This window comes from Mytilus trossulus, chromosome 13 (assembly GCF_036588685.1).
Source record: "Mytilus trossulus isolate FHL-02 chromosome 13, PNRI_Mtr1.1.1.hap1, whole genome shotgun sequence".
In the NCBI taxonomy this organism is placed as follows: Eukaryota; Metazoa; Mollusca; class Bivalvia; order Mytilida; family Mytilidae; genus Mytilus; species Mytilus trossulus.
This window is the reverse complement of record NC_086385.1, coordinates 48,236,058-48,249,625: the sequence shown is the minus strand read 5'-3', so window position 1 is coordinate 48,249,625 and position 13,568 is coordinate 48,236,058. Positions and strand designations below refer to the sequence as shown.

Sequence of the window (13,568 nt, the reverse complement as noted above, 5' to 3'; positions counted from 1 at the left end):
GAAAACAAAAATTTTAAGTTCATTTGAATACATTCATTCTGTGTCAGAAACCTATGCTGTGTCAACTATTTAATCACAATCCAAATTTAGAGCAGAATCCAGCTTGAATGTTGTGTCCATACTTGCCCCAACCGTTCAGGGTTCAACCTCTGCGGTCGTATAAAGCTACGCCCTGCGGAGCATCTGGTTTTTATTTTTAAAATGAGAAAAACATGATCATATTATTGATTGAAATATAAAGGATGTGGATTCATTTGTTTAAGTGGGTGCCAATTTTCGTGGATTGGACAAATTTTTTCACGTATCAATGTTTGATTTTCCTGTTTTGCAAATGTTTGTTTACAAGCCTATAGAAAATTCACATTTAGTTCAACATTTAAATTTGATGTTTCCCAAAATTGGCTGAACACACAAAATCATTAAAAAAACTGGTATCCACTAAACAATGCTAAACAATTAAGAATCAACAGTACATCTTCTTTTGGAATTTTTTTCATCACATGTTCCATCATAACTATTTTATGTGTGATTGAGCATGCAAAGTGCACTGCTAATCCTGTCCTTTTATTTTATTTGTTAAATATATTCTTTGTGTGCATTTGAAATTATATGCATGAGTTAAAAAATACTTGAATAGAAAATAGCATACATAAATATTTATCACATGTTCCCTCATAACTATTTTATGTTTATTATGTCCTTTAATTTTATTTGACTTTTTTTTTCATGTGTGTTTGAAAATATATGCAAAAGTTAAAAAAAAAATTAGAAAATAGAATATAAATATAAATGATCGTGAATTGATGTTTTCAGAGGGAATAAGAAGCTGGCTTTTTAGCAGAATTAGGCTTGCCTTAGGATTGGGTAACGCTCACTTGTTACATATTTTGGACTTTGCTTTTTTTATTCTACAGACAATTAGAAAGTTTATTGTTATGTTTTCTGTTGGTTTTAAATCAAATTCAATCTTCATAGCACTTAAAAAACGAGGTTACTAACAAGAGCCTAAGTTGAATGAATGAGGAACATTTAATGCACGCTTTTTAAAGTTTGGTAAATTAACATGAATGTTAGTTGATACTGCTAGCTGTTTTAGGTGGTCCCAAACACCTTGACTTAAATTAATATGGCACATTGAAATTTCATAAGATTTTGACAATCTATTTACTTTTACCCTTTGATTTAAACATGAAAATTTCAAAAACCTTGAACCACACACTTTATCGGTAAAATTTCATTGGATATAAAGAGCAGTTTGACAAACACTTATTTTGATTAGTGAGATGCCTAATATTCCCTTAACTATAGAAAATAATTAAAACGCTCAACTGATTTTTACAGAGTTATCTCCCTGTAGTGTTAGGGACCATGTCAAGTTAACTTTATGTTCAGGCTGAGAACATGTTGATGTGATCTAAATATGAATCTTACTTTGTACTAAATAACACTCCGAGCCAGATTCTTTAACTGCTGCGTTCAAATGGAGGAGGCTACAGGACCGCATAGGTTATTTTGATCTGAGCGTCACTGATGAGTCTTATGTAGACGAAACACGCGTCTGGCGTATAAAATTATAATCCTGGTACTTTTGATAACTATCAACCTTGAATAAGTGAGACTTGCTATTGACGCCGACACATAATAGTTAAATTGTTTTATTTTTCTTATTAATTGACCTAAAAAGCACCCTACCTGGAATTTGTATATGAATCAAATAGTTTCAAATTTTCTTTAATTTTTAAAGATTTTTTTGTTCTCTTGTCATCAATATAATATATATTATATATTCAGACTAAAGGCTTATATATGCTTCGGCTGAAGACTAAATCAACTGTAATGTTTTTAAAGTGAAGTCACAAGGGGTATATGTAAGATTTTCGCCAAAAAAATTGTTACATTTTGTTTTATTGAAAAGGAGAGTGAATGTTACTCAACACTTTTATTTTCCAAGCTTGTGCTTTACATTATTTCTTATCAATTGTACATAACTGGGGCCTAAATTAACATCTGAAATGAATAAAATAATTTTTGACTTAGTTATGACAATAAAGTTTTGTGAGTAGCACCGTTTTTGCAGGGTCAGTCGGAATTGGGGAAACAAATAATATTTTATTTTCGGCCCTGTCAAACAGTCAAAATCTTGTGTTATTTCATGATTTTCTAGCATACTATACTTGCTTATATTGTATAACTATTTAACCAATGAAATGAAAAGTAAATTTAATAAAATAATATTAGTTTGTGCCTGTCCTAATTCTTGAGGAGCCTTTTCGTTACTCTTTACCATCTCTTTGTTGTTATGTATAAAAAATCCAGATTTTGGTTTTCTCATTTGAATTGTTTAATATTTTGTTATGTTGTTGTTTTTTTAAAGTTTGCTATGTGTGGTTATTTTGCTCATTGTTGAAAGCCGCTTTGCAACCTTAAGTTAGGTGCATTTAATTTACAACAACAACAAGATTTTTCGTATGTGATATTATAGATTGGAAGAGCCATGGAAACAATTTTTACATCACAATAATGTACCCAGAACCATTCCTTTTCGTTTAAAAACATATGTATCATTTTAGCAGCTGCTAATTTTTGCTTTTGATTTCAAGGGTTGCATAATAGTACTGCTATTTCCTTTTTGCAATTTAATTTATAAGTATGTTGCTATTACTAATACTATGTACACATATATATGTTTTTTAAAAAGTTTTTACAACGTATTGGTGTAATGTATTTTCATTTCAATTTAATGTACCACCATAGATATGGGTTGCTGGTCTTGTGCTTAATTTACATATAATTAGGAGATAACTGTATTGTATTTTAAGCTCCGACGGCATCAATTGGGGATTTGATGGTCGCAAATTAAGTTTACTGGCGACGTGTTAGCAGAGACAGTAAACAGGTATTTGCGACCATCAAATCACCAATTGATGCCGTCGGAGCTTAAAATACAATATTGTTATCTCCATTCTAATGAAACTGTCAGAAAACAACGTTAAAACATGTATTTAAAATCTGTCATATGCCGTCTGCGCTTGCGCGTAATTCTCATAGCATCAATTTTCAATTGATGCCATGTAAATAAGTGACGTTATTCAATCAAAATGAATGTTACAAACGTTGTTGCATTAGAATACGTTATCACTATCACAAGTAATTTTTTATTTTTCCATTTGTTTGCTTTGATTGATTAATGTTTTTATTTGAATTTTAAATTGAACTGAAAGTTGATATATTCAACAGGTCCTTTGACTTTCTATCCTCCTACGTTGTATTCATAATAAACACTCCTGAAACATGTAAAACCATACCACATATATGATCCTGAAACCTTACCTATTTAATACTGTAAATTCAGAAATCATTGCATGCATTTATTAATGTGATTTTGTCATTTTAGACTTATATGCGATTGTAATTTTTACGATTTTGAGAAAAATCCTGTTAAATTCATATAAAATATTTTAAAATGCGAGTTTAAATTATTGCGTTTACAACTCAGTCTCATTTTTCGCAATAATAAAAACCTCGCATTAATTTTTGATTTTACAATTTACAGTTGTTATTGCATGCTGTGTACATGCTAAGCATTAAGAAGGTAGACCTAGGTTAAGGGAAATAACTCTTAAAATCATCATTTCATTTGCGTCAGCCATTTTCACAAATTTCTAAAATACATAGATAATTTCCAATCGGTTTCAGGTAAATGCTTTAAAAATTTGTATGAAACTTGACTTTAACAAACCCATAATTAGTTTAAAGAGTTATCTCCCTGAACTTAGGCCAACCCCCCTTTAATGACACAATAGTCTTACAATAGGGCCTTTATGACTTCTATCATCACAAACATGGATATTTCCACATATTCAACACCTGATGGACACAGTAAAAATTATCAGTGTGAAAAAGAATTATTTTCATGCACGTTTTAAAATAACTAAATATACTATATCAATGTATGGAGAACCTCTTAAACTAAACAAAAAAAAACAATACAAAATTTGATTGTGTCCATACAGTGTTGAATTTTGTTGCACATTTAAAAGTTTGAGTTGATTAAGGGGTATAGATGTAATATTGTATTATTATATTTTCCAGATGTAATTAATGGTGTCACAGAAGAATGCGCCTTAACCGCTGAAGATAAACAGCTCTTTCCTAACTGTGAGGGCAAAGTCATGGTATGAAATTGTTTATAAGTGTCTATTGTGACATATTAAATGTATGGCATTTATCCAGATCATGATAGAAATTACAAAACATACATTTGAACATCTAACTTACTGTGGATTCAATTATTTTCGTTGTTACCACATTTTAGGATTTGCATGAAATCCACAAAATTTGGTATCCCACGAAAAGTAACAAATAAAAATTATCCAAATGCACAGCTTTGAAAAAAAGCTGAACGAAACACCAAGGATTGAGTTTTTATGCCCCTACTGTAGCACCATTCTAGAGTTATGCCCCTTTACAAATGGAAAAAAATGCTGAATTTTTGTGTTTCCATTCTCTTAATTTAGTTTGTATCAACCAAATGTTATGAAACTTACACACAACACTTAATAAAGATCTTAAGACAATAGAGCGGATGGCTAGAAATTGAACATAAAAAGCAATGGGGGTACAGAAAGAGTGGTGTTTCTCTTATTATGTGATTAACGTACAAATGCTCACCTGTTTTTGAAACATTTCATTCAGTAATATTTCAGAAAATAAGAGACAAACTTATTTCGTAGGTCCAAACACCTTAGCTAAAAAAACTTTTGTTTGTTTAAATTTTCAGAAAATTTTGACTCATTATTTAATTTTTGACTAAAATGTCAAAGTTACATAACTTTTGAACTTCACACTTTATCAGAATTTGTTTTTCATTGGAATCATAGCAATTTGACAGGCACTAATGTTAATCATTGAGAAGTTTTACATTTCCATAACAATTGATAGTGATTAAAACATTCAGCTAACTTTACAAAGTTATCTTCCTGTAGTGTTATGTACAACATTAAACCTCTCTATAAAATTGTATTGTTTGTTACAGTGGATGAGACAGATGTGGAAGTCAGATCCATGTTATGGGGCCTATGGCGTGGACGGCTCAGAATGCTCATTTGTTATGTACCTAAGTGAAGTGAGTTGGTTGTTAATTAATTGAAAGATTAATTGTTAATTAATTGATAGATTAATGGTTAATTAATTGATAGATTAATGGTTAATTAATAGATAGATTAATCGTTATTTAATTGATAGATTAATTGTTAATTAATTGATAGATTAATTGTTAATTAATTGATAGATTAATTGTTAATTAATTGATAGATTAATTGATAGATTAATTGTTAATTAATTGATAGATTAATTGTTAAATTAATTGATAGATTAATTGTTAATTAATTGATAGATTAATTGTTAATTAATTGATAGATTAATTGTTAAATTAATTGATAGATTAATTGACTTAGTATCTTCATAAACCTGGCTTTTGATAATGAAAATGGGAAATAAGGTATGATTAAACACAAACAGTACTGTAGACTTGTAATTTATAAACCCTTGCGGCATATGTATGGAATAAACAAAGAAGCTGTTATAACTGGCTGTAGTGTTTACCAAAGAAGGATGTATGTATGCAAGTAATAAGCTTAAAATTGTGGAAACTTGATTTTAATTTTGTACTATATACTCGAGGTTAGATTAAAAGTTACATGCATACAGGTTCAGATGAGGTTGAATTATTGACTTACTAACCAATAATTTAATTTTGGATGTCTTCTGATTGGCTGACGTTATTTTGTTATGAGCCCATAGACATAATTTAGTAATATGACCGTGACGTCATCAACGTTTTTTCATGGTTTTCTACAGTTTTAAAGTTGAATTAAGAATTAAAATTTAGAACGAGATAACATAAAAAAAGGTGGTGCACACTGTTAAATAACCCGCTACGCGCGTTATTCAGTGTGCACCACATTTTTATGTTATTTCTTCATAGACAGAAAAAAATATTAGTCATTCCTTAAACATGTTAAATAATGCATCAGTCATGTTTTTCAGCTTATTTTTTAGGTAATTAATCTTCACTGGAGGTTTGAAGTGTAATAAGTGGGGATGAGGGATATAGGGGATACTAAGGGGGATCTAGAGTAAAAATGAAAAAAAGTGTGAAGAAAATTTCAAAAAGTGGAGTTTTGTGAAAACTTTGATATTAGGATTACTCAAATTTGGAATAAGGATACCCATTTGGTTGTCTTAATGAAAAAACAAATCTTACTAATAAATATTACATGTGATAAGAGAGACAAGTATGTAATTGTAATTTTGTAAATGTTTTTGTTTTTTTATATTTTGACAGGTTGAAGGATGGTGTCCCAAGAAAGCATGGAGAGGGAAAGTACAGATTATACCAGAAGATACAAAATTGATAAGATATGTAAGAAAAATCATTTTATTTTGACGTTAAATGAGCATTGTGAAGGGGATTAGGAATGTGATATTAAAAATAACTAGAGTCTGTAAAGAGCCTGTGTAATTTACCTAGGAAGGTTTTCCCTTGGATAATTTCTTTATGCCACCTTTTTCACCAAAGCAAAATATTTTTTCAGCATCATTTGAAAGGGGGTTATGAGTGTGATAGCTGAAGTAAATAATGAATTTCTATCCATTCTGAAACATTCAAAAGTAGTGGGATTAAATTAGACAGGATCAAGGATGGGTTTTATAACTGTCAATTAATGTAACTGGTCAATTGTACGATTACATTTAATAGATGTATGATTACATCTGATTACAATAAATTTTGAAATGAATATTTGAATGATGGAAATTAAATGAATAAAGGTTTGATATAACTAGCACTATTTAAGGAAGGATTTTATTTGATATACTATAGAATGATAATATTAAATTTGTGACTGGATAAAGACTGTTTGTAGCCTCTAATTTTATGTATGACTGCAAAAATAATGTATCCATTATCTTTTTTAGGCAAATATAAGTACAGATATAGAAGAATTAATGAAAGTATTAGTAGATCCCAATGAAAGACAGGGATATGCTTGGATAAGAATGAGGATAAGAAGAATGTGGCCTAGGTTTAGTAAAGCCATGAAAAGTCTCCAATTAAAACAAGATATGAATGGCAGAAGGAAGAAAAAGGTAACATACATTTAGATATTTATAAATATCTTTATGGTACATCTGGTAAAAGGATGAGTTCTATTGATTTTACGGTCAATCATGTCCCAAAGAATTAGAACAACTAAATACGATTTGATCCCTGGAAGTAACTTTTTTCTAATATTAAGGTCATAACCTCTTTATATCAAGGTGTGTGGTCATGTGAGCTTGCTAACTAGTTAAGGTGGTACCCAACACTTTCACTTAAATTAATTTGGCTCCTTTAATTTTCATAATATTTTGACAATGTATTTACTTTGAACCTTTAACAAAAATATAATAAAAAAAAATGAAAATTTTGAATCAACCGCTTTGTCAGAAAAATTACACTGGTTATATAGCAGTTTGACAAACACCAATTTTGATCATTGAGAAGCTTAATATTCCCTTTACAACACAACGTAATTAAAATGTTTAGCTGACTTTACAGAGTTATCTCCCTGTAGTGGTAGGTACCACATTAAGATTCTTTAATGTATTATTGTAGATCTTGGTACATTTAGGACTTTTATCTAAACAGTCAGGATGGAAATTTGCGGAAAGCCAGTTTAAAGGTAAAAAGCCATGTGCTTAGTATAAAATACCAATACCATGTTTATCAGATGAAATTGGGAATGGAAATATGGAATGTGTCAAAGAGACAAAAACTGGACCAAAGAGAAGAAAATAACCAAAGGTCACCAATGGGTCTTCCTAAAAGCCAGAAAATCCTACACTGGAGGTGGTCCTAGGCTAGCCCCTAAACAAAAACTAGAAGTCAAACTAAACTCTGAAACATATAAATGAACTAAAAAAAAACAACTACAAGACTAACAAAAGCTCCTGACTTGGGACAGGCGCAAACATGCTGCAGTGTTTTGACATACTAAGGGCTGTCCTATTTAAAAATACATGACACCCAAGGAGGCTCTTTGAAAAAAGGTAACATCCTAAAGAGGCAATTTTAGAATTTCACTTCACTTATACTTTTATTGTACAAAAACAACTTACCATAGATGAGATTATGAAGTGCCATTCATGTTTTAATGAAACAACCCTAATGTTAAAGAAATAAGGAAATTTTGTATTTCATAATGATTGCACAACTTCCTAGGTCAAAGGTCAAGGTAAAAATACATGGTTCCAGTTGAAATAAAAAAAGTAAAACACAAAAATACTGAGCTCTGAGGTATATTCAAAAAGGAAAGTCCCTAAACAAATGGCAAAATCAAAAGCTCAAACTTAACAAAGCAAATGGATAACTACTGTCATATTCTCATTTTGTAGAAAATGGTGGATTAAACCTGTTTTTATACGACCGCAAATTTTGAAAAAATTTTCGTCGTATATTGCTATCACGTTGGCGTCGTCGTCGTCGTCGTCGTCGTCGTCCGAATACTTTTAGTTTTCGCACTCTAACTTTAGTAAAAGTGAATAGAAATCTATGAAATTTAAACACAAGGTTTATGACCATAAAAGGAAGGCTGGTATTGATTTTGGGAGTTTTGGTCCCAACATTTTAGGAGTTAGGGGCCAAAAAGGGCCCAAATAAGCATTTTCTTGGTTTTCGCACTATAACTTTAGTTTAAGTTAATAGAAATCTATGAAATTTTGACACAAGGTTTATGACCACAAAAGAAAGGTTGGGATTGATTTTGGGAGTTTTGGTTTCAACAGTTTAAGAATTAGGGGCCAAAAAAGGGCCCAAATAAGCATTATTCTTGGTTTTCGCACAATAACTTTAGTTAAAGTAAATAGAAATCAATGAAATTTATACACAATGTTTATGACCACAAAAGGAAGGTTGGTATTGATTTTGGGAGTTTCGGTCCTAACAGTTTAGGAATTAGGGGCCAAAAAGGGACCCAAATAAGCATTTTTCTTGGTTTTCACACCATAGCGTTAGTATAAGTAAATAGAAATCTATGAAATTTAAACACAAGGTTTATGACTATAAAAGGAAGGTTGGTATTGATTTTGGGAGTTTTGGTCCCAACAGTTAAGGAAAAAGGGGCCCAAAGGGTCCAAAATTAAACTTTGTTTGATTTCATCAAAATTGAATAATTGGGGTTCTTTAATATGCCGAATCTAACTGTGTGTGTAGATTCTTAATTTTTGGTCCCGTTTTCAAATTGGTCTACATTAAGGTCCAAAGGGTCCAAAATTAAACTTAGTTTGATTTTAACAAAAAATGAAACCTTGGGGTTCTTTGATATGCTGAATCTAAAAATGTACTTAGATTTTTGATTATTGGCCCAGTTTTCAAGTTGGTCCAAATCGGGGTCCAAAATTAAACATTGTTTGATTTCATCAAAAATTGAATAATTGGGGTTCTTTGATATGCCAAATCTAACTGTGTATGTAGATTCTTAATTTTTGGTCCAGTTTTAAAATTGGTCTACATTAAAGTGCAAAGGGTCCAAAATTAAACTAAGTTTGATTTTAACAAAAATTAAATTCTTGGACCTCTTTGATATGCTGAATCTAAACATGTACTTAGATTTTTGATTATGGGCCCAGTTTTCAAGTTGGTCCAAATCAGGATCTAAAATTATTATATTAAGTATTGTGCAATAGCAAGTCTTTTCAATTGCACAGTATTGTGCAATGGCAAGAAATATCTAATTTCACAATATTGTGAAATAGCAAATTTTTTTTAATTAAGAGTTATCTTTCTTTGTCCAGTATAGTAAGCAAGAAATATCTGCAAGAATTTTTTTTAATTGGAGTTATCTTTCTTTGTCCAGAATCAACTTAAATCTTTGTTATATACACTATACAATGTATATTCACTTTTTACTACCAACTGGTAAATTTAAATAATCTTTACCATTCAGTGATAACAAGCAGTTTTTTCACATCTTAATATTTTATGATGTATTTAAATGAGTAGTAATTGTTGCAAACTCCTTTAGAATATTTTAATTGAAATTAGTTTTGGAATAAGGGAGAGGGGGATGTGAATAAAAAATTGGGTTCAATTTTTCTCATTTGAAATTTCATAAATAAAAAGAAAATTTCTTCAAACATTTTTTTGAGAGGATTAATATTCAACAGCATAGTGAATTGCTCTAAGAGAAAACAAAAATTTTAAGTTCATTTGAATACATTCATTCTGTGTCAGAAACCTATGCTGTGTCAACTATTTAATCACAATCCAATTTTAGAGTGGAATCCAGCTTGAATGTTGTGTCCATACTTGCCCCAACCGTTCAGGGTTCAACCTCTGCGGTCGTATAAAGCTACGCCCTGCGGAGCATCTGGTTTTCATTGGAGTTATCTTTCTTTGTCCAGAATCAACTTAAATCTTTGTTATATACAATATACAATGTTTATTCACTTTTTACTACCAACTGATAAATTTAAATAATCTTTACCATTCAGTGATAACAAGCAGTTTTTTTTACATCTTAATATTTTATGATGTATTTAAATGAGTAGTAATTGTTGCAAACTCCATTAGAATATTTTAATTGAAATTAGTTTTGGAATAAGGGAAAGGGGGATGTGATTAAAAAATTGGGTTCAATTTTTCTCATTTGAAATTTCATAAATAAAAAGGAAATTTCTTCAAACATTTTTTTGAGAGGATTAATAATCAACAGCAAAGTGAATTGCTCTAAGAGAAAACAAAAATTTTAAGTTCATTTGAATACATTCATTCTGTGTCAGAAACCTATGCTGTGTCAACTATTTAATCACAATCCAAATTTAGAGCGGAATCCAGCTTGAATGTTGTGTCCATACTTGCCCCAACCGTTCAGGGTTCAACCTCTGCGGTCGTATAAAGCTACGCCCTGCGGAGCATCTGGTTACTATCTATATCATATTAAAACCTCTTTATCATAATGATATAACTCTTAATCGTAATAAATAGCTTTTATGATTTTTATACGACCGCAAATTTTGAAAAAATTTTCGTCGTATATTGCTATGACGTTGGCGTCGTCGTCTGCGTCGTCGTCGTCGTCCGAATACTTTTAGTTTTCGTACTCTAACTTGAGTAAAAGTGAATATAAATCTATAAAATTTTATCACAAGGTTTATGACCACACAAGGAAGGTTGGTATTGATTTTGGGAGTTTTGGTCCCAATAGTGTAGGAATTAGGGGCCAAAAAAAGGGCCCAAATAAGCATTATTCTTGGTTTTCGCACAATAACTTTAGTTTAAGTAAATAGAAAATAATGAAATTTAAACACAATGTTTATGACCACAAAAGGAAGGTTGGTATTGATTTTGGGAGTTAAGTTCCCAACAGTTTAGGAATTAGGGGCCAAAAAGGGACCCAAATAAGCATTTTTCTTGGTTTTCGCACCATAACTTTAGTTTAAGTAAATAGAAATCTATGAAATTTAAACACAAGGTTTATGACCATAAAAGGAAGGTTGGTAATGATTTTGGGAGTTTTGGTCCCAACAGTTTAGGAAAAAGGGGCCCAAAGGGTCCAAAATTAAACTTTGTTTGATTTCATCAAAATTGAATAATGGGGGTTCTTTGATATGCCGAATCTAACTGTGTATGTAGATTTTTAACTTTTGGTCCCGTTTTCAAATTGGTCTTCATTAAGGTCTAAAGGGTCCAAAATTAAACTTCGTTTGATTTTGACAAAAATTTAATCGGTTGGGTTCTTTGATATGCTGAATCTAAAAATGTACTTCGATTCTTGATTTTCGGCCCAGTTTTCAAGTTGGTCCAAATCGGGGTCCAAAATTAAACTTTGTTTGATTTCATCAAAAATTGAATAAATGGGGTTCTTTGATATGCCAAATCTAACTGTGTATGTAGATTCCTCATTTTTAGCTCACCTGGCCCGAAGGGCCAAGTGAGCTTTTCCCATCACTTTGCGTCCGGCGTCCGGCGTCGTCCGTCGTCCGTCGTCGTTGTTAACTTTTACAAAAATCTTCTCCTCTGAAACTACTGGGCCAAATTGAACCAAACTTGGCCACAATCATCATTGGGGTATCTAGTTTAAAAAATGTGTGGGGTGACCCGGTCAACCAACCAAGATGGCCGCCACGGCTAAAAATAGAACATAGGGGTAAAATGTAGTTTTTGGCTTATAACTCAAAAACCAAAGGATTTAGAGGAAATCTGACAAGGGGTACAAATGTTTATCAGGTCAAGATCTATCTGCCCTGAAATTTTCAGATGAATCGGTCAACCTGTTGTTGGGTTGCTGCCCCTGAATTGGTAATTTTGTGGAAATTTTGCAGTTTTTTGTTATTATCTTGAATATTATTATAGATAGAGATAAACTGTAAACAGCAATAATGTTCAGCAAAGTTAGATTTACAAATAAGTCATCATGACCGAAATGGTCAGTTGACCCGTTAAGGAGTTATTGTCCTTTTTAGTCAATTTTTAACCATTTTTCTTAAATTAAAGTTATCTTTTACAAAAATCTTCTCCTCTGAAACTACTGGGCCAAATTCAATCAAACTTGGCCACAATTGTTATTGGGGTATCTAGTTAAAAAAATGTGTCCGGTGACCCGGTCCACCAAACAAAATGGCTGCCACGGCCAAAAATAGAACATAGGGGTAAAATACTGTTTTTGGCTTATAACTCAAAAATCAAAGCATTTAGAGCTAATTTGACATGGGGTACAATTGTTTATCAGATCAAGATCTATCTGCCCTGAAATTTCCATACGAATTAGACAACCCTTTGTTGGGTTGCTGCCCCTGAATTGGTAATTTAAAGGAAATCTTGCTGTTTTTGGTTATTATCTTGAATATTATTATAGATAGAGATAAACTGTAAACAGCAATAATGTTTAGCAAAGTAGGATTTACAAATAAGTCAACATGACCGAAATGGTCAGTTGACCCCTTTAGGAGTTATTGCCCTTTATAGTCAATGTTTAACCATTTTTCGTAAATCTTAGTTATCTTTTACAAAAATCTTCTCCTATGAAACTACTAGGCCAAATTAATCCAGACTTGGGCCAGTTGGCAACAATCATCTTTGGGGTATCTAGTTTTAAAAATGTGTCCGGTGACCCGACTATCAAATCAAGATGGCCGCCACAGCTAAAAATAGAACATAGGGGTAAAATGCAGTTTTTGGCTTATAACTCAAAAACCAAAGCATTTAGAGCAAATCGGACGTGGGGTAAAATTGTTTAACAGATGAAGATCTATCTGCCCTATAATTATCAGATAAATCTGACAACCCATTGTTGGGTTGCTGCCTCTTTTAAGGTAATTTTAAGGAAATTTTGCTGTTTTTGGTTATTATCTTGAATATTATTATAGAAAGAGATAAAATGTAAACAGCAATTATGTTCAGCAAAGTAAGATTTACAATTAAGTCAACATGACCGAAATGGTCAATTGACCCCCTAAGGAGTTATTGTCCTTAAAATAGTCAATTTTTAACAATTTTCATAAAATTTGTAAATTTTTATTAACATTTT

At 31.3% G+C, this 13,568-nt stretch overlaps 1 protein-coding gene across 2 annotated transcripts in view; it reads left to right on the top strand.

The window, feature by feature from the left end:
- The window catches only part of LOC134694786 (alpha-1,6-mannosylglycoprotein 6-beta-N-acetylglucosaminyltransferase A-like), a 64,141-nt gene that overhangs the window by 23,787 nt on the left and 26,786 nt on the right, over window positions 1-13,568 (top strand). For both annotated transcript variants that reach the window (XM_063555838.1, XM_063555837.1), the window contains exons 5-9: window positions 4,093-4,175; window positions 5,036-5,125; window positions 6,347-6,424; window positions 6,979-7,149; window positions 7,658-7,724. In XM_063555838.1, coding sequence (XP_063411908.1) covers window positions 4,093-4,175; window positions 5,036-5,125; window positions 6,347-6,424; window positions 6,979-7,149; window positions 7,658-7,724 — 489 coding nt within the window. The remainder of the gene's footprint in view (window positions 1-4,092; window positions 4,176-5,035; window positions 5,126-6,346; window positions 6,425-6,978; window positions 7,150-7,657; window positions 7,725-13,568) is intronic.